The 18,437-nt window shown below is 42.7% G+C and overlaps 1 protein-coding gene across 2 annotated transcripts in view; it reads left to right on the top strand.

Annotated features, from left to right (window-relative positions):
• CDK5RAP2 (CDK5 regulatory subunit associated protein 2) overlaps positions 1-18,437 on the top strand; it is a 93,590-nt gene that overhangs the window by 47,842 nt on the left and 27,311 nt on the right. The window contains exons 19-26 of one of the 2 annotated variants that reach the window (XM_068155643.1): positions 573-668; positions 1,346-1,393; positions 2,129-2,316; positions 5,980-6,430; positions 10,062-10,329; positions 12,949-13,065; positions 15,650-16,250; positions 18,152-18,384. In XM_068155643.1, coding sequence (XP_068011744.1) covers positions 573-668; positions 1,346-1,393; positions 2,129-2,316; positions 5,980-6,430; positions 10,062-10,329; positions 12,949-13,065; positions 15,650-16,250; positions 18,152-18,384 — 2,002 coding nt within the window. The remainder of the gene's footprint in view (positions 1-572; positions 669-1,345; positions 1,394-2,128; positions 2,317-5,979; positions 6,431-10,061; positions 10,330-12,948; positions 13,066-15,649; positions 16,251-18,151; positions 18,385-18,437) is intronic. The other variant, XM_068155642.1, reaches the window with a different exon arrangement.

Below are 18,437 nucleotides of genomic sequence, written 5' to 3'. Positions count from 1 at the left end.
GAAGGACCTGATTTGTGTGGCAATGAAAAGAGATGCTGGAAATTGGGAAGTGAAATAAAGTAGGACTGAAGGTAGAGAAATCCTGTGCCAGAAGGGCTGCCCAGGGAGGTGGTTGAGTCACTGTCCCTGGAGGCGTTCAAGAGGGGATTGGACGTGGCACTTGGTGCCATGGTCTAGTCATGGGGTCTGTGTTGATAGGTTGGACTTGATGATCCTCGAGGTCCTTTCCAACCTTAGTTATACTGTGATACTGTTAGGTGATTTTTAGTGGGTTTTTTAATATATATATATATATATATTTAATTCTGAAGAGAAAGGGTTAAATAAGACTGAAGGGATGTAGAAGATAAAAGTTTCACTATTGAATTTGAGTCATTCCTGGGTTTTATATTAATTTCCTTTGATCTAGCTGAAGAAATCTAATGCAGTGTTTGTTACTTTGTATTACAGGCCTTTTTTATTTTTCTTTTAAGACATGTCACTGACTTATTTATGCATGTTTCATATCACAGTATTTTATTTGTTTTGTGTTGGTGTGCTACATTTTCACATCACTCCATACTTTTGTGTAGTGTCTTGAAATACCAGAGGAGCCTGCGATGCAGACTGACGGTGGTGACAGTGATAGGAAGGGGCAGAGCAGCCCGTTTGCTGAGAGGGTCAGTCAGGTAGGACATTGTTGCAGTACTCTCTTCTCTGCACACCTTGAAGAATTCTTGATTCTTGCAACACCAAGTCTTTTGCAAACAGAGCATGCTATCTGATTTTGCTTTCAGCTAACTCATCCTCAAGCGTTTCTAAAAGCTTTTTCCTGTATTTTTCCTCCTGCTAGGCTTTGCAGTCAAGTTGCTTTTGTTCTGGTCCTTGTTTTCTCTCATTTGACTACTCCTAGTCTTCCTTAATGGGGATGACAAGAAGTCCCTTGAAATTGTTTGTTACTTTACATACACACTGATCTTCAGCCTCTCTTGCACTCAGGCCTGTAATAGAAATTGTGTAAGATTCACTTGATGCTCTGATTGAGGGGAAAAATACTGTGGATGCCTCTTCCTCTTCAAAATACTTGGTCTCTTGCTACCTTATTGGCTATACTTTCATATATACAGGCATCTGCTGTCCTCTTAATCAAAGGCAATGCAATGTAAAGCACCATGGAATCAAAATAATGCAGGTTGCAAAGGACCTTAGAGGATTGTAGAATGCAGTTAAAGTTGAACCTCTCTGGTTTAAAAGTTGTCATGTGATAAAATCTGACACAAAGCAGGGTGTTGTGGTTGGTAATGTTGGAGAGCAATGATGTTCTGTGCTTTGGAATGTCTCATTTCTGTGTTTCTCTGTTTACTAGGTGTGCCTTCAAGTGTCAGTGGATTTTCCTTGTGAGATGGATAAACAGGTAATTGATGGATTGTAAAGGTTCTCTTGACTCTCAGACATCGTGCTGCTGGAAATTAGAATGGCCTGGGTTGCAAGTGACCTCCAAAGGTCATCTAGTCCAACTCTCTCTGCAGTAAGCAGGGGCATTCTCAACTAGATCATGTTGCCCAGAGCCCTGTTGAGCTCATCTTGAATTTGTCCAGGGATGAGAACTCAACCAATTGTAGCCAAATGGGTGCAGTCTGAGTTCTCATGTAATTGACAGAGAAAACTTTCACTGATTTCAATGGAGGTTGAATTATTGGAGAAGTCCATAGTAGAAACTTCCAAAGACATGCCTACAGTGTTGCATACAAAAAGCTAGCAGCTCGTAAACACTTTTGAGTTGCACCCTGTGCTGTTCACCCAGAGCTTGCATCCGGGGACAGAGTGCTTCAAAGGTCAACTAATAAAAGGTTACCTGCAGTCTGCAAGCAACCTTGCAGAAGTTTCATACCTCTTCATAGATAACAACCCTCAGGGAAATCCACTTGCTACTTACTGAAACAACTGATCACCAGTAATTAATCAGGAGAAATAGATGCTAATTAGTTTTTCTATTAATAAATAGTCAATGAAATGTCTGTGGATGCTTCTTAATGTAGATAAAGAGCGTCAGGAATTACAAAACCCGATTACAGGACGATTACAGCCCTGAATTTAATAGAACATTGCATCCTTGTGTAATAAGAAAATGCCTGCAATTTTTTAACAGATAACTCCATCAGGCTGTTCAGAGAGCTTCTGCAAAGATAGACGTTATAGGAGTCCAAATAAGCCTCAATTTGAACGCGATGCAACTGGCAAACACTTTGGCAGAGTAGGAATGGGTGAACATGAAACAGAGGAGAACTTGCTCACATCTCTTTTAAGAGAAAATAGAACATCTGTACTGGAATCTACGTGAGTATGAGGGATATGCAGTGCTTTTGACAGTATTTCTATTTGAGAAGGGGATAAAGTAATTGTGCTAAAGTGAATTTAGATAATGGCACTGTCTAATTTACCTGAGAGATTGGCAAGGTGCCTTCAGAGCCATTTTAGTCTATCATGCAATTAAGTAATTAGGAAACATGCTATCAGTAGAAATCCTTATGAAAAACCCATTACAAGAAAAAAAAAGAAAAAGAAACACTCCCCAAAGTACACAGACAGAGCTCTACTGTAGGGCCTGACTGCTTGCAGGGTGGGTTGTGGCAGTGTTGAAGGGCTCCCATGATCATAGGTGGTGGTTATTCTACAATACCTGAGAGCACAGGCCAGTGAAAAGGGGGTGACAGCTGTAAAAATGATGTGTGTAAGGAACTGGGGGTGGAGGAAATGGATTTGCAATGACTGTTTTGCAGGGTTGAACTGAATGGTCGTTACTCTGCTTTGTGGCCTTTGCCACTGCATCTTAACTGCTTGGGCCTCAGAGGCTGGGTCTCTGCCAGCTGTTTAGGCAGTCTGTGCCTATGTTCTGCAGACTAATTGGTTATTGCGGTGTAACCACTTGTAGGACTCTGCTGTGATGAACCATAGTGGAAGCACTAAGTAATTCTTCATGGAGGAGAAAGTATTTGTGCAACAAAATCTGTATAAGGTATAAGCCCTCCTGTAACCAATGTTATGTGTGTTTTGATCAGTTCCCAGCTGAAATGCTCATTTCTATAGGAACTGGACAAACACCAAGCAAGAAAAGGGTACAGAGAAAACTCACACCTCGACTAGTTTTCTTCCCCCAGTTTCATGCTTTCACCACTTATCTCCTGGCTGAAAACTGGGCTAGAGCTTTGGTGGAGATCATTCTCATTTCCTAGGTCACTCCACGCTAACGACTACGTACAGCATGATGTCACTTTTTTCAGTGCCTGTCAGTGCTCTGCCCTCACTAGCCATAGTGGTTTCTGGAGGGCAATGTCAATGAACTTCCATGTGTGTTGTGCTCAACAGTGCTGGTAGCAGAGTATCCTGTGGAGCTGCACAAGTCAAATCCTGTTTTCTATGTTCAGCACACCCTGCACTTGAGTCAAGCAATTCTGTATTTTTACATTACTGTTTGAAAGCCTCCAACAGGCATAAATGGTCCTAGTTGTCAAAGCACTAGTTAGTGGTAAATGAGGAGATACTACTCTCTTAGAGGATGAATATATAACATTGTTTCAGTTGTTAACTTTACTTAAAAGTCTGCTAATGAATGTTTCCAGCACCATCATCTTTACCACTTTAGTGTGTAATCTTTTCTGTGTTCAAGTATAAATGACCAGATTGACTGGTGATGAGCCTGTACTTTGCATAACTGAATTCTCTCTAATGACATTAGATGCCAGAGGAAGACATAAAAAGCCTAGTTAAGCTTCTCCCATTTCAAATGCTAGCTATGCAGATGCAGTTGTTTTAAATGCTGGTTTATATGTTTAGTGGCACAAATGGGGCTCTGACACATGAAATCATCTGTAGAATTTGAGGGCTTGCTTCTGCATGAAGTGTCTCTTATTTGGCTTCATTTTCTCTTGAAACATTGCTTTCATGGGCCACTAGTTGTCTGTGGGGCAGTTTGGTGGTCTGTGGTGAGCTGTTTTTGCAGGCTTTTGGCTGCTTTCTCCTTTCCCATCTTCCTTGTTACCTTAGAAATACATGAAGGGTTAGACTTTCAGAAAAACTCAACTGCCAGAGTCTCCTGTGGTTTTGGTAGGATTTTGTTTTTAAGGTAGTTACACCAGAACCAGCTCTTTTTGACGGGATTAAAAGTCTTTACAGAGGACGAATTGTCTGAAGTGGGGCTAGAAGAAGGAGGGAGGGGAACCAGACAGTTTCCCTGATCTATGTATATAAACAACAAAGCAGCAGCTGCAAAAGACCTTTATCTTAAATTCAAGGTAAATCAGTGGGAGTCTGTCAGAGGATGGCAAGACACTGAACATAGCCTAAACTCGAACTTTCTGACCAGCACACAGGCTTAAGAGACTTCTAAATATTAACTTCTCTGCCCAAAGTCATGAAGAAGCTAATTGAAATGAACTTACAGTGTAGGTAGCAGAGGGGGTTGCATGTGAAGGGGGACATGTAGTAGGTGTTGCAGGAAAGACTGTAAATCCTGAGTTCCCAGCCTGTAGGGAAAAGGAGAGGGAAATTTGTGGCCGGAAAGTTAGGATAAAAGGGAGCTGTGTCTCCCAGCAATTTGAGAGGTACCACCAGGAATTGTCCTGTGGACTCTCCCTTTATTAGAATAAAGCCTTAGGATCATAGAATGGCTTCAGTTGGAAGGGACCTTAGAGATCATTGCCTCCAATCTCCATGGGTATAGGCAGCGATGCCTCTCAACTAGACTCAGACTCAGCTGCTCAAGGTCTCATCCAACCTGAGCTTGAACACTGCCAGGGAGGAGGCATCCACAACCTCCTCAGGCAGCCTGTTTCAGAGTCTCACCACTCTCGTACTGAAGAGCTTCTTCCTAAGATCCAGTCTAAGCCTACTCTCCCTCAGCTTAAAATCATTCCTCCTTGTCCTACTTCTAGAAAGCCTTATGAACAGTCTCTCTCCAGCCTTCCTGTAGGCTCCCTTCAGGTATTGAAAGGCAGCTATAATGTCCCTGCAGAGTCATCTTCTCTCTAGGATAAACAACCCCAGCCCCCTCAGCCAATCCTCATAGCAGAGGCATTCCAGTCTTCAAATTATGTTTGTGGTCCTCCTCTGGATTTGCTCCAACAGCTCAGTGTCCTTCTTATGGTGGGGTCACCAGAACTGGCTGCAGCATTTCAGGTGGGGTCTCACAAGAGCAGAGTAAAGGGGCAGAATCACCTCTCTTGACCTGCTGGCCACACTCCTATTGATTCAGCCCAGGATACAATTTGCCTTCCTGTCTTGAATACAGAAGAGAAAGGCAGTTTGTATTCAAATACCTACCAATGAACTACACCTACATCCAAAAACTATATCTACACCTCTGTAACTACTGCACCTTTTCTGCAGGTGTTCAGGAGGAGATTGGACGTGGCACTTGGTGCCATGGTCTAGTCATGAGGTCTGTGGTGACAGGTTGGACTTGATGATCCTTGAGGTCTCTTCCAACCTTAGCAATACTGTGAGAACTGCAATGGTGCCATGTTACTCAAATGAATCTGGTTTTCTCACTGCCCCACCTACTAGGACACCAAGGAACCCACCCAGCTGCATTCAATCTCTCACTTAGTAAAATCCTCTGTTTCCATTGTGAACAGGAACTTCTAAGTGGAGAGAATTTTCCCTTACATTATGAAAATCCATTTGTATTTCTTCCATTGCTTTGTTACCCAAGCAGTTGATTTAGTTCTTAGAGGTTTGGTGTTTGCTCAGGAATGGGGAGAGGGGCTGGAGAGCTCATATGGCCCTAGAAGGGGGAGAAACACTGTTGAGGTAATTGATGATTTAACTCATACTGGGAAAAGGTTGCAAAATTCTCTTTGTTAGTAATTCATTAGCGCATAAAACAGTCTCCTGGGAATTTCAAATGTCGGGGCACTGCAAAGGAGTTTCTTGGAAGGTATTCTTGTTTGCTTAAACAAAAATCAAAATTCATGCCTTTTCTCTCCTCTTTTCTGGGTATAGCAGACAAGAACAAATGAAAATTGTAAATGAACTCTTAGATCATCTGAACACAACCGAGGAAGAATGTTCAAGTGAAGATACAGAGAAAAAGGATGAAAAAGATCTTAGGCAAATGATTATTCAACTAAGAGCTGAACTCAAACATTTCAAGCAGGTCAATAAATCCTTAAAGCAGCAAGTAGAACTGAAATCAACTTTTGATGGGAAAGAGAAGCTTTATCCAGATGCAGTGCCACAGATTAATAAGGATATTGAGTTGTTGAAAGTGGAATTGAAAGACGCAGCTACACAAACAATAACTTTAGAGGGTAATGTCATGAGATTCAAAGATGAAGGCAGAAAAGGAGCCTCAGAAGAAAAGCCCAAATATGCAAGATTAACTGCAGAAAAAGAACATAAACAAGAAAATGTGTGTACAAAGGGTGAACAGCATGAAAGGAGAACAAATGAAGTAAGTTTATTTAAGATTCTGGTTTTGGTACTTAGGGAATAGATGTATAAAAGAGGGGGGGAAAAAGCAATTTAATTTCTAATATTAAATCTGGCTTTTGTGTGATTTTTTTTTGAAATTAGACAAAGAGATGCAAGCTCAACCTTATTTTAGATAATTGTTCTTAATGTTCAGAGCTTTTCATCACACATTTCAGTGTGCTTTGGAACATTAATTAATTGATTTCAAATCCTCAGTGGGACCAGATACTAGTAAATATTGAAGCTTTTGGAGAGTTTGTGGCGTAATGGCATGGTTCTGTACTGCTCTGTAGCTCTGCACAGATGTTCATGAAGTGCACAGTATTCTGTACTGACAACTTAGCATGTCTTAAAGGTAACTGAGGTCTACAGCATGGAAGATCTGTATCACAAGCCCCACGAGGAAAGGCTGAGGGAGCTGGGACTGTTTAGCCTGGAGAAGAGGAGGCTCAGGGGAGACCTTATTGTTCTCTACAACCACTTGAAGGGTGGTTGTAGCCAGGAAGGGGTTGGTCTCTTCTCCCAGGCAATCAGCACCAGAACAAGAGGCAACGGTCTCAAGCTGTGCCAGGGGAGGTTTAGGCTCCAGGTGAGGAGAAAGTTCTTCACAGAGAGAGTTGTTAGCCATGGGAATGTGCTGCCCAGGGAGGTGGTGGAGTCACCATCCCTGGAGGTGTTGAAGAGGGGATTGGACATAGCACTTGGTGCCATGGTTTAGTAGTCAGGAGGTCTTGGGTGACAGGTTGGACTTGATGGTCTTTGAGGTCTTTTCCAACCTTACTGATTCTATGATTCTCTGTTCGAGAGTATGCTGGTGGAGAGTTAATGGTAGATTCACAGGTAGCATTAGGTTGTAAGGGACCCTCAAAGGTAGTTTTCTTCAGCCCCCCTGGTGACCAGGGACACCTTGCTTTTAGACAAGTAGGATCTTATTTCTATGCTTCTGTTAACATCTTATTGTATCTTGATTTAGAGAAGCATAGAGTAAGTCATACTCTATAAAACCATGGGGGCAGTTTTTCACCTTTGTGCGGAGCCTAAGTGCACAGAATCTGGTCTGTGAGTACAGACATAATTTCCTTGTGGCAGATAAGTTTTCCAGCCTTTGTGTGCAGGCAGTCTGTGATCCCAAATAAAGATTTGGGAAAACAGTGCCTGCTAAAGAGTCTGTGTGTTGTTTCAGTAGCAGTTAGAGAAACAAAGATGAAAACTCTTTGAAGATCTTAGTTCTTGCAGAGCAGACAAAGGAGGGGATTGCTTTTCATTTTGTGCACTGTTAATAGAGAATGTTGTAGCACCTTCTCAGAGAATGGTTTCCATGACTTTAGTGATCAAGAGATTTCTGTGAGCTAGCAAGTGGGAACATTTTTATTCTGTCTTGTTCTGGTTGGATTCATTTATCTGAAGGAAGGGACTTGTGAAGCAAGAGATGCCAATAAGACTTTGTTCTGTACAGACATAAGCATCTCACTATGGTTTGGGATTTTAAGGAAAAGATTTTGGCATGCATGGTTCCTGGCAGACACCCTAGCAAATTTCTGCCAGTCTTAGTGATAGGTAATGATACCTCTGAAAAATGAGAAGCTAAGCAACTCATAAGAACTGTCTTATTTCATCAAACAATTTACATCTAGTCAAAATCTAGCAGAGTTTCTTCAGGTGCCTTCTTCATCTCTTAAGCTTGCTTTATTGGCAGTAAATTTTGTACCTTAAAAATAATTTCAAGGGAGGAAAAAGAATAATTGAAACATTCTTGGGCTGTTTTTGATGTTCTTGGTCTGTTAGGGACTTGGTCGGTCATGTTTGGCAGGTTGGCTGCTGCAGGAGCTGATCATGCGTCTTGGGGATGCCTTGGCTGGTCTGAGACAGAGAGGAGGAGGTGCTCTTTCTATGTGAGTGCTATCCAGGGCAGCTGACTCGTTGAACACGTGAAGAGATGAGGGCAGATGGAAGTCAGGCAGATTAAAGTTGGGTAGGATTAAGGGCAGTAGGTTGAGGACCTTGCTGGTCTATTAATGAAGATCTGCTTGTGATGGCTCGCTTAGGAGTAATATTGATGTCTTTGAGTTGCTGGTCTTACTTCTCAGGAATGAAGGACAATCTCTCTGAAGGCAAGTAAAGGCCTTTTTGCCCTTCACAGGGAACACTTAGAGTTCTTTCTGTAGCTCTCTTTTCTCCACTGCTTGTTTTCATTGAGTTTCAATATATGTTTTGATTCATCATTTTCCAGATTCCTCTCTAGTTTAATCAGTTCCAAGCTCAATGCAATCCCTGAGTCATTTGCTTTAAAAGCTTTCTTGTTTGGACTAATGCAGTGTGTCTTCTGCTTCTGAATGGCTTTTATAAATAATTTCACATAGCCAGTTGGAGTGGCCTTTGGGTAATCTGGGTGACCTATCTGCCTGTGCAGCAGCCCTGAGCCAGCTGGAAACCGCTCCAGAGTATTAGCGCAGTTTAGTTGAACTAGCGGGAAGTTCATCCTGCTTGGATTTATTTTTCAGCCTCCAAATGATGTTGTGTTCATGTATGTACCAAAAGGAATTGAGTATGTCATTAGGAAAATAGAACTTGCTTTTTATTACTTGAAGTGGTGTAAGGACTATAATTACGAAGAAATGAGTGTGGAAAGGTACTCGGAATACGTTGGGTGGGAAAAGAAATTACAGGCCTTGTGACATTTGGTGGAGCAAATCAACAGCAGAAAAACAACCCAGATCTCTCTGAACATGCCATTATTGTTGTTTGTTATTATTACACACAGGTCCATAACTCTCATCAACATATAGCATGTTCTTATCTTTTTGGAGATAGCGTGATTGTTACGCTCTGTGGTTTAAACCGAGGCACATTTTAGGCAATCCTCAAAAGGTGAGAGGCTAAAAATGTGGTTACTTAAGAAATGTAACTTCTCCCCTCAACTCCATTGACTGAATGCCTGCTGCAGCAGGAAATGGGAATCTAGTGGAAGCAATTTGTAAGAGTGTATGGGTGAAGAAGCTGTTCTTGCTCGTAAAGAGTTTCTCTGTGGCAGAATAAATTTCCTCTGGGGCTGATGCAAGGCTTGGTTGATTTTCTCAAAAGATGTCAGAGTGGGCTGGAACAAAGTAGGGCCTGCTGGGTGGAGACAAAAGGCAAACAGCAAAGTGTGTTCAGGAGTTTGTGGAAAAATAAGGGAAATCCTCAGTCTTAACAACAACGAAGATCTTAAGGGAACCAGTTGCTGGGGTGTCAAAAATGTATGATAGAAATGAGAGTGGGAAGTAGCTTGGGGTTTGAAACCATTTTCCCAGGACATCCCCAAATTCAGAGTTAACTAATACAGGCAATGGTGAATTTGCTGTCTTGCTTCATGGACTGGAAGCTCTTCACTGTATGGTTGTGGTGCATTAGCAGCAGTTACACAGAGAAAATGGAACTAGTGGGATAGTTGGGGGTTTGTTTTTACTCTGGATATTTGTTTTTCATGTTGTGATCTTTTCAAAACTGATGTGGCAGCTGGCTGGTCTGACAGGGAAAGCGTTTGGTTTTCCTAGAATGTTTGTTTATGCTTCCTTTGCTTGACTGTTACACAAGAGCTACTAACACCCCATTTTATTCCCTGCCTTTTGCAGACTGATTCCGCTCGCCTGCCCAAGAAATCCCGTCTGCCTGTTCCCTTAAAATTATCCAGACCATTAGGAAAGATGCCTCTGAACTCCAGGATGCAGAAATCAGCCTCAAAACTACAGCATCGTGCCAGGGCACCTTGTGAGGCTCTGAAAGCATCAGAAGGGGAAAACAAACATTTTCAGCCCCTAACAAATGGAGAGTTATTATTGAATGAGTCTGGAACTGAAAACCTTCCAGGAGAGCCTGCAGAGGAAAGCACATCAGTGAGAGGTGAATAAAGAGCAGACATAATGACTTGTAATGCTGCTGAAAAGAGTGACTTCTTTTCTTGTAGCAGAGGGTAAAAACAGATTATTTTTACATATCTACAATGCTGCTTACTTGGGTAGGCCAATATTTATGGATCTTGAAAAACACCTTTTTTTTGGTTTTCCTTTTATCTTTGCCTGGCATGTAAAGCAGCTCCATGTAGCCTAGGAAATGTTTGTGTGTACATGGAATAAAATGGGGAATAGGTGACAGCTTTCTGGGGTTGCCCACACATGTACACATACATGGCAGTGTTTAGGTAAATGAAACATTTCCTTCATAGGATGCCAAGTGTTAGGAAAGCTGTCTGTAATGGAGACAGGAGTGCTAAAGTACTGTAGGTTTATGCTGCATAAATGAGTCTTGCCAATATTCCACTGCTCAGTCAAGTCGTCCGTGTCTGTTTCCAGTGTGCCTGGGTTAATTTGAACTCGGGAGTTGACAGAGTAACTGGATCAGCAAACTATGACAAATTCTAAGGCAAAGAACAATGGGCATTATGTAAACGTTTGGAGTGGTACAAATGTGAATAAATGCTCTTAGATTAAACAGTGAGTAGAGATGTAAAGGATGGATGAAGAGAGGAGGTGTAAATACAAGGAATTAGAGTAAATTGGGTAGCAAGTGAGCCACTGTTGAACACAGGGGTTGCGGAGATTTGGTTGTTAATGTGAGAGACAGGGAAGCTGTTCCGTGCCCGCCGCTCTGGGGGCAAGGGACGGGCAGGGAAGTTGTTCCATGCTTGTCTATCTGGGGCGAGGGGTGGACAGGGAAGCTGTTCCGTGCCTGCCTCTCTGGAGCGAGGGGCGGACAGGGAAGCTGTTCCATGCTCGCCGCTCTGGGGCGAGGGGTGGGCAGGGAAGCTGTTCCGTGCCTGGCTCTCTTCTCTGGGGTGAGGGACAGGCAGGGAAGCCGTTCTGTGCCTGGCTCTTCTCTCTGGGGCGAGGGATGGGCAGGGAAGCCGTTCCATGCCCGCCTCTCTCTGGGGCGAGGGACAGGCAGGGAAGCCGTTCCGTGCCTGTATCACAGTATAACTAAGGTTGGAAAGGACCCCGAGGATCATCAAGTCCAACCTATAAACACAGACCCCATGACTAGACCATGGCACCAAGTGCCACGTCCAATCTCCTCTTGGACGCCTCCAGGGACGATGACTCAACCACCTCCCTGGGCAACCCATTCCAATGACGAATGACTCACTCGGTGAAGAATTTCCTCCTCACCTCGAGTCTCAACCTCCCCTGGCGCAGCCTGAGACTGTGTCCCCTTGTTCTGGTGCTGGTTGCCTGGAAGAAGAGGCCAACCCCTTCCTGGCTACAACCACCCTTCAGATAGTTGTAGAGGGCAATGAGGTCACCCCTGAGCCTCCTCTTCTCCAGGCTAAACAATCCCAGCTCCCTCAGCCTCTCCTTATAGGGCTTGTGTTCAAGGCCTCTCACCAGCCTTGTTGCCCTTCTCTGGACATGTTCAAGTGTTTCGATGTCCTTCTTAAACTGAGGGGCCCAGAACTGGACACAGTGCTCAAGGTGCGGCCTAACCAAAGCAGAGTACAGGGGCACTATGACCTCCCTGCTCCTGCTGGCCACACTATTCCTAATGCAAGCCAGGATGCCATTGGCCCTCCTGGCCACCTGGGCACACTGCTGGCTCATATTCAGGTAGCTGTCGATCAGCACCCCCAGGTCCCTCTCTGTTTGGGAGCTCTCCAGCCACTCCGACCCCAGCCTGTAGCTCTGCATGGGATTGCTCTAGCCAAAGTGCAGCACTCGGCACTTGGACTTGTTGAATGCCATCCCATTGGACTCTGCCCATCTGTCCAGTCGGTCAAGGTCCCTCTGCAGAGCCTTTCTACCCTCTAACTGACTAACATCTGCCCCTAACTTTGTGTCATCTGCAAACTTGCTGATGACTGATGCCTGGCTCTCTCTGGGGCATGGAACAACATTACTGTAAATAATTATGCAGACAGGACTAGAGCACTTAATTTGGGTAGGTGCAGAATCCATGGAGAATTCTGAGCGGGGCAGTACTGTTGCACTGGATTCTGAAATACATCAGAACCTTTTAGGAGTGCAGTCCTGTGATTTCCTTTCCACACTGATTTCTTTTCCCTGGTTAACACTTGTACTGCACACTCAGTCATTCTGAGACCTGATCCAGTGGGAGATTGTAGAGGATTAGTTTTTGATCAGTGCTGATATTGGAGAAACTTTTTAGCCTTTTCTCTAGGCTTAACATGAAACATTTGAAAATGCACCAAAAATTGATTAACTGTTACATTACAGAGGGGACTTGCAAATGTTTATCTTCGTTTGTTGTTGGGAAGCCTTTGCAATTCACATTCATAGTAGTTATCCTTACAGTGTGTTCAAGTGTTCTGCAGATCTGTGCCCTGTTTCCCATGGCTGCTGATGTTGATGTCACATGTTCACTAGCTGTGCTTCCTTGGGTGGTTTTCATGTTGAAAGCTGGCAGAGAGCAGAGTTCAGAATTGTGGGGTGGGTTTTTTTGTGGTGAAAAACTGAATGTGTTTTCAGTCACTTACTGACTTCTGGTTTTCCTTCCCCCACTACTCCCCAGCTGACTCATTGCTCAGACCCGATGATGGTGAGGTCCAGGTGGAGTTGCAAGATGTTTATCCAGGCACAGAGGGCAAGGCTGCCGATGCAAGGGGCAAAAATCAGCCAAAGTATCAAGGTATTTACATGCTACAGTGCTTTAAAAAGAGAAATTTTATTACTCTGCTTTCTTCTGAGGTGTGCAAAATTGTAAATTACCACAGGTAATTGTTTCCCTTGCCAGTATTTGTGGGTTTAAAATGTTGTTTTCTTAGCTGGTGTGGATTAATTGCTCTAAGAATCCAAGTTGGTCTTTTATGTGTTTAGAAGGGCCACAGGGATTTATGAGTCTCGTTTCCAGTAAAAATAACGAGTTGTGTGCCTGGCTCTGATCTCTGTTGCTAATGTCCTCACTTCTGAACTCTTCCCTGAATTAAATGTTTCTTACTTATTGCTTCTGCATCTCCTCTAGTTATGAGCTATCGGAATGAAGCAATTGAATGATAGAGTTTTGCTTATCTGAATTATTTGAAGGCATTCAGCTAGGTTGAAACCTAATGGAATAGTTTAATGAAAATGTAAATAGGCTTTATGCTGTGTGTTACATGTTTCTGCATCATCTGTTAGCCTCTTTTGGGGAGCACTTGGCCACCCTGGCTAACTTGTGGTGTACAGAGGGTCTGGCCAATTTTGTAAGCCTTCCCCACATGGTGAATTTTGTTTAAGCAGCTTCACTGAAGCTGGTCAGTTGGTTTGTGGGATCATGCCTTTTGTGTGTGTGGACACACATGCACAGAGAGCTTATGAGTTCTTTAGTTAAAGGGCAGTGTTTCACTAAAGGCTGTAACCAGTATTCTAATCAGGATTTTTGTTTCCCTAATCTTTGTTTTTATTTCCATTTAATTATCTGAAATGTTTGCATGAAGTCAGGGTTGCAGAGTTTAAGAGTTCATCTAGTGTCTGTGTTTTTTCCCTTCTCAGTAAGCAGCCTTATTTGACATCTGTGTTACTGCAGCAACCAACTGGTAGAGAAGGAGGAGAAGCTAATGAACTTAAGTGTTGCTTTCTCTTATTCACTGTGTCTTGAATTCATACATGGGCATTTTCTTGGAAGTGTTTCTGTCCTGTGATTGTCACCTCTCCCAACAACACACAGAATGGCATGCAGCAATCTGTGTCCTGCAGAGAACATCATCTACTCTTCATTTCCAATATGTTGATATGCTAGTATCACAGCTTCATTATTTCCCCCCTCTGGCTTTTAAGTTGTATTTGTGTTTATTCTTTTTTGCTTGGCCTTGATTTGGGCCTTCATATGTAGCTGCTCCCCCTGAGATTTTGTACTGATTTAGAGTTGGAACCTGGGCATTCAAACTCTCCATGGAAACCAATTTGAAAGTATTAAGACCTCTGCAAGATCAATGAATGACTCCCCGAAGGGAGGTTCTAATTCATAGTGATCTTTTGCAGAACTAATAGAAGGGGAAAATTTAATTTACTGGTAACCAGAAAATAACCATTTTCCTAGACACTTACCCATACAGCCCTCGACATCCACACAACTATAAAGATAGAATATATGTAGGAATATCTGGCTTTTATTGGTCTGTATCTGGGGTGATTGCATTACTTATGGCAGTCAGCTAAAAGATGTGATGTGCATGCCAAATGAGTGCCACTAAAACCTTTAACACTGATCACTTTAATGGAATTTCTTTAGGACACATTTAAAAAGCAGTTTTGAGAGCTCCTTTTTCCAGCTTTCATAGAATCATAGCATGGCTTCTGTTGGAAGGGACCTTCCTGCCATGGGCAGGGACACCTTAACGAGACTTGGCTGCTCATCCAACCTGGCCTTGAACATCCCCAGGGGGGAGGCATAGACAGCCTTTATGGCTAACAGGTTCAGAGTCTCACCACCCTCCTACTGAAGAACTTCTTCCTAAGATTGTCTAAACTGACTTTCCCCCAGCTTAAAACCATTCCCTTCATATCCTATTGCTAGACACCCTTATGAAAAGTCCTCCTCCAGCCTTTCTGTAGGATCCCTTCAGGTATTGGAATGCAACTCCCTCAGGAGTCTCCTCTTCACTAGGCTGAAGACCCCAGCTCTCTCAGCCTGTTCCCACAGCAGAGTTGTTCCAGCCTTTGTATCACCTTTGTGCCCTCCTCTGGACTCTCTCCCACAGCTTTGTGTCCTTCAGTTCTGGTGTCCCCATTATGAGGATGCAGGATTTGTTGATGCTGGTTTATCACGTTCCACTGACTTTGTGCTCCACTTGGTTTCAGGCAGGTTTTTGAAGTGAGGAGAAAAAGAATATTAGAAGCTTTGGGAACAGTCATTTAAAGCCATACAGTCAGGTTTTAAATCCTGTTTGGGGCTAGCAGCTTTGTGGCTGGAAGGGTCTTGGCTTGACGGGTGTCTGATTTGGGAGTGTGTATGACAAAAATAACCTTCAGTCTTTTGGGAAAAGAAAGCAGATCTATTTTGAGTCTTGTTTATGTGAAAGGTGATAAGGGGTTTGGCATGTTTGTGCAGGCTGAATTAGTGAGCAAATCGTAGCAAGAAGTCAGGAGTCCAAAATTAACGCTGTACGGTTTGTAATTCTTCTGTGTTTGTGTTCGCTTATTAGAGAAGTAAATGAATTCATTCTAGTGCTGTTAAGAACAGAATGTCAGATAAAGGAATATTAATATTCACATGCAAGCCTCCTGTTTTTCAGAAATGCAAACTCATGGTACCATTAGCAGTGTGAATACCCAGCGTTCATTAGGAGAGATAAATGAAGAGTTTTATTCCGTGGAACATGAGGACATTGACTCAGCCACTGCATATTCAGGTTCCAAGTGCCTGCGTTCTCCCAAATTGAGTGTAACAAGTACAGATGCACTTGATGACTGTGGAGTTATAGATGATGTAGAAGAATTGAAACAAAGAATTAAGGATATGAAGTCTGAGCTTGAGAAGTACAAAATGTTCGTGTTTCGTTTGCAGACCTCTGACCAGCTTTTATCAAATGCTGTCTGCAATATAGCTTTGAGTGATGCAGCCTTGCCTGTGGAAGGGTGTGTCAGACAAGTGAAAGATACAGCTCTGCAAGAAACCACAAGATCTTCTAGTGTCCATCAGCTGATGGATTATGTGAGCCACACTGAAAATGGGAATTCAGGGTCTTCAAAAGCACCTGATCCATGGACGGTACAAAACCGTAAGGAACTACTCACAGCAAATGAGGCAGGGCTTGCAAAAGACCAAATTGCAAATATGCATCCTGATGAAGTGCATCATCTTCACAACAAACTGAGAGAAACATCAGCATCCAAGTGAGTAAAGCTATTACTGTTTCAGGTTTCTTTTACCAAATGACATAGGAGGGTAATAGGAAGATGACCTTACTCACACAGGACCGTGTTATGATAAAGGCTACATTTCACTCACATGAACATAAAGCAACCAAAGTGTGTAGTTAAAAGACAAAGGACAAAGCAGTATTTTTCTTACACCAGGGCTGCTCCTGATAGGCCCACATCATGATTCTGTGCCAGACACCAGTCTCTGCCCACACTTCAGTTCCACAACTCCTTGCTGCAAGATGTGTTCTCTTGAGCACAGTCACATCTCCTCATGTTTCTCTGCCAGGCTGATCACAGTATGTCTTGCATCACTCAGGGTTATCAGGTGACAAGTGTAAGAAAATGGAACACCCCATCTGAGAACTGTTTGTGGGCAGTTGGCTGGCAGATTCATGTTAGCCTTTCTGTTTGTGTGACCAGCATTTATGTGTGAAATAGGAAGTTTATGCTGGAGTTATAATTTGTTTTGCAGCTGAGTGCTGTAATGCCTGCCTTTGGAGGCTGTGGAAGTAGTTATATATAGAAATTAATGAACAAAATTTTATAGCTTCAGCTCATAAGCTGGAAAGTCATTTGTGGGAGGCTGGGAAGCATCAGCCTTGTTTCTTGTATGGTAAGAATGGGTGCAGCATTTTGGCTAGCAGATGCACAAGTCACAGACATGGAGCGGGGTCCCATACGACCAAACCTTTAACCTCCTGCCCCAAATATTTTCTCCACCTTTAATACTGTTGCTGTCCTGAGGGCCTGTAGAATGGCAGGAAGTACAACAAAGGAAGGCATTCAGGCCTTTGGCTCTCTTTGGAATGCTTAAGTAGAAGTATTTGGAGGTACTGAGCAACCACCACTATGGACTATTGTATATCTCTCAGTATTGCTGTCATAAAATACAGTTGTGCTACACAGTACATATAAATTTACATACCTTGAAAACAGACCTCATCCATTTTACAAAGGAGGATCTACCTGTAAATTAAAGAATGAAGCAGTATGGATCACTAACATTTTTATGGCTGCTGTCTAGGACAACTGCATGAGTCACAAGTGACAGGGCCAAAAGTGAGTTATCCATCTCTTCCTACACAAATGACAATAAAAATTGTGTCACAGCCTGCACCATCATAGATTTTGTTTATGCCCCACATTTTGTTTGATTCCCTGCATCTTTTCAGATCCTCTCCACCAGTGTATGATTCTGTAAATGAAGTCTTATCTGTGATGCAGAGAGGGACGGTAGAAAGGAGATGTCTATGTTTGTAACTGCAGGATAAATTAATTTGACCTGAGCTGAATTTTATTTCCTGGCTTGTGGAGTATGAGAGTTTGGACACTACAGTGGTTGTCATGGTCATGTCTCTAGTAATAAGCATGAAAATACATGCAGAATTCTCAGAGGGTGTGAAACCATCAGCTCCAGAAAGTCCAATAATGTATTCCTGGCAGGCAATAGGTTAAGTTTCAGAAGGGACAGCTCTGTCTCTTCTAACAGAGTGCATTAAAAACTAAAGGATCCCAACCAGTCAGGATAAATATGTCTATTCTTAACAGTGAACACATGAAAAGACTTCTTAACTCTAATTCAGCACCTTTGCACCCCATCTGGGTTATTTCCAAGCAGATAAAGTCATCACCTTGGTTTCTGCCCTCATAAATGAAGCAGTTAAGTGAAGGGTAATAACCCACAAGTTATGCCCATAAATACAAAACTCAACAGTTAGAGACAATCTCTCATTGTGGCTGTAAAAGCATTTTGAAAGCAAATTGAGTCCCATTAAAATTCTATCTTGGGAATGTAAGTTTAATTCACTTTTTATTTATATTTAAATGTTATGGTCAGAAAATTACTTTAAAGATAATTTCATTTTCCTCAGCTATGATTCATTAGTTCATTCGCAAGCTCGAGAACTCTCCCTTCAATGCCAACAAATTAAAGAGATCTGCAGTGGTTGTGTCACTTACCATCAACATCTGACGAGCCTTATTAAAGCTTTTGAGGAACTGCTTCAAGCCAGTGATGTAGATTATTATGTTGCTGAAGGCTTCCGTGAACAACTGAATCAAAGTGTGCTGCTGTTTGAGAAGCTAGAAAGGAAATTCCTGTATGGTGAGTAGCAGTGTTTTGTGCTTCTTGTCTGAGGTTTTTTCTTCTTAGTGAAA

This window comes from Melanerpes formicivorus, unplaced genomic scaffold (genome assembly GCF_026170545.1).
Source record: "Melanerpes formicivorus ecotype bairdi unplaced genomic scaffold, bMelFor1.0.p_v2 SCAF_33, whole genome shotgun sequence".
Lineage (NCBI taxonomy): Eukaryota > Metazoa > Chordata > Aves > Piciformes > Picidae > Melanerpes > Melanerpes formicivorus.
The sequence above is the reverse complement of the archived record's forward strand: the minus strand, read 5'-3'. Positions and strand labels throughout refer to the sequence as shown.